Raw genomic sequence first — 909 nt, forward strand, 5'->3', positions numbered from 1 at the left:
AGAGAGAGAGAGAGAGAGAGAGAGAGAATGGGAATTTATGTGTGTGTATATGTTTGTGTGTCTGTGTTTGTACCCCCCAATATCACTTGACAACCGATGGTGGTGTGTTTACGTCCCTGTAACTTAGCGGTTCGGCAAAAAGAGATCAATAGAAAAAGTACTAGGCTAACAAAGAATAAGTCCTGGGGTCGATTTACTTGACTAAAGGTGGTGCTCCAGCATGGCCGCAGTCAAATGACTGAAACAAGTAAAAGAGAGTAAAAGAGTGAGAGAGAGTGATAGATAGAGAGAGAGAGAGAAAGAGAGGGAGAGAGAGAAGGAGAGAATGGGAATTCCTGTGTGTGTATTGCTCTAAAAATCGGTCAACCATTTCGAAATGTATTTATCTTTCTTTGACAGATGAATTCCCACAATCCTTGATGATTCTTCACCTGACAGGTAATCCATGCTGTGACAATCCTGATTACAGGTAAACATTTTTGCATCTACCTAGCAGAGAAAACATTTAATTTTAGTCATCATCGTCATCACCACCACCGCTGGCATCATCATCACCACCATCATCACACTCATTACTATCACCACCATCATCATCATTAACACCACCACCATTATCATTACCACACCATCATCAACACCACCACCTCCACCATCATCATTTGCATTAGCATCATTGCTGCAGTCACAGCTTATATCCATACTGTTGATGACATCAGGTAGCCAAACACAGTGAATGTGCTTCAAACAGCATACTACAAGGTGTAAGCCCAAATTTAAAATAGTTACTTATGTGTGTGTATATATGTATATATATATATATATATTCTATACCCCACATTGGTTCTGCAGGAATATAAATAAAACATAAAAAACAGACAGTGTTGGAACTCTTTTAATCAAAATTATATA

At 38.7% G+C, this 909-nt stretch overlaps 1 protein-coding gene across 1 annotated transcript in view; it reads left to right on the forward strand.

The window, feature by feature from the left end:
- Nucleotides 1-379: 379 nt before the first annotated feature.
- The window catches only part of LOC128251379 (dynein axonemal assembly factor 11-like), a 3,200-nt gene continuing 2,670 nt past the window's right edge, over nt 380-909 (forward strand). Inside the window, exon 1 of the mRNA XM_052978243.1 lies at nt 380-469. Within this exon, the coding sequence (XP_052834203.1) occupies nt 420-469 (50 nt within the window). The 5' untranslated portion in view covers nt 380-419. The remainder of the gene's footprint in view (nt 470-909) is intronic.

Source organism: Octopus bimaculoides, unplaced genomic scaffold (assembly GCF_001194135.2).
Source record: "Octopus bimaculoides isolate UCB-OBI-ISO-001 unplaced genomic scaffold, ASM119413v2 Scaffold_194815, whole genome shotgun sequence".
In the NCBI taxonomy this organism is placed as follows: Eukaryota; Metazoa; Mollusca; class Cephalopoda; order Octopoda; family Octopodidae; genus Octopus; species Octopus bimaculoides.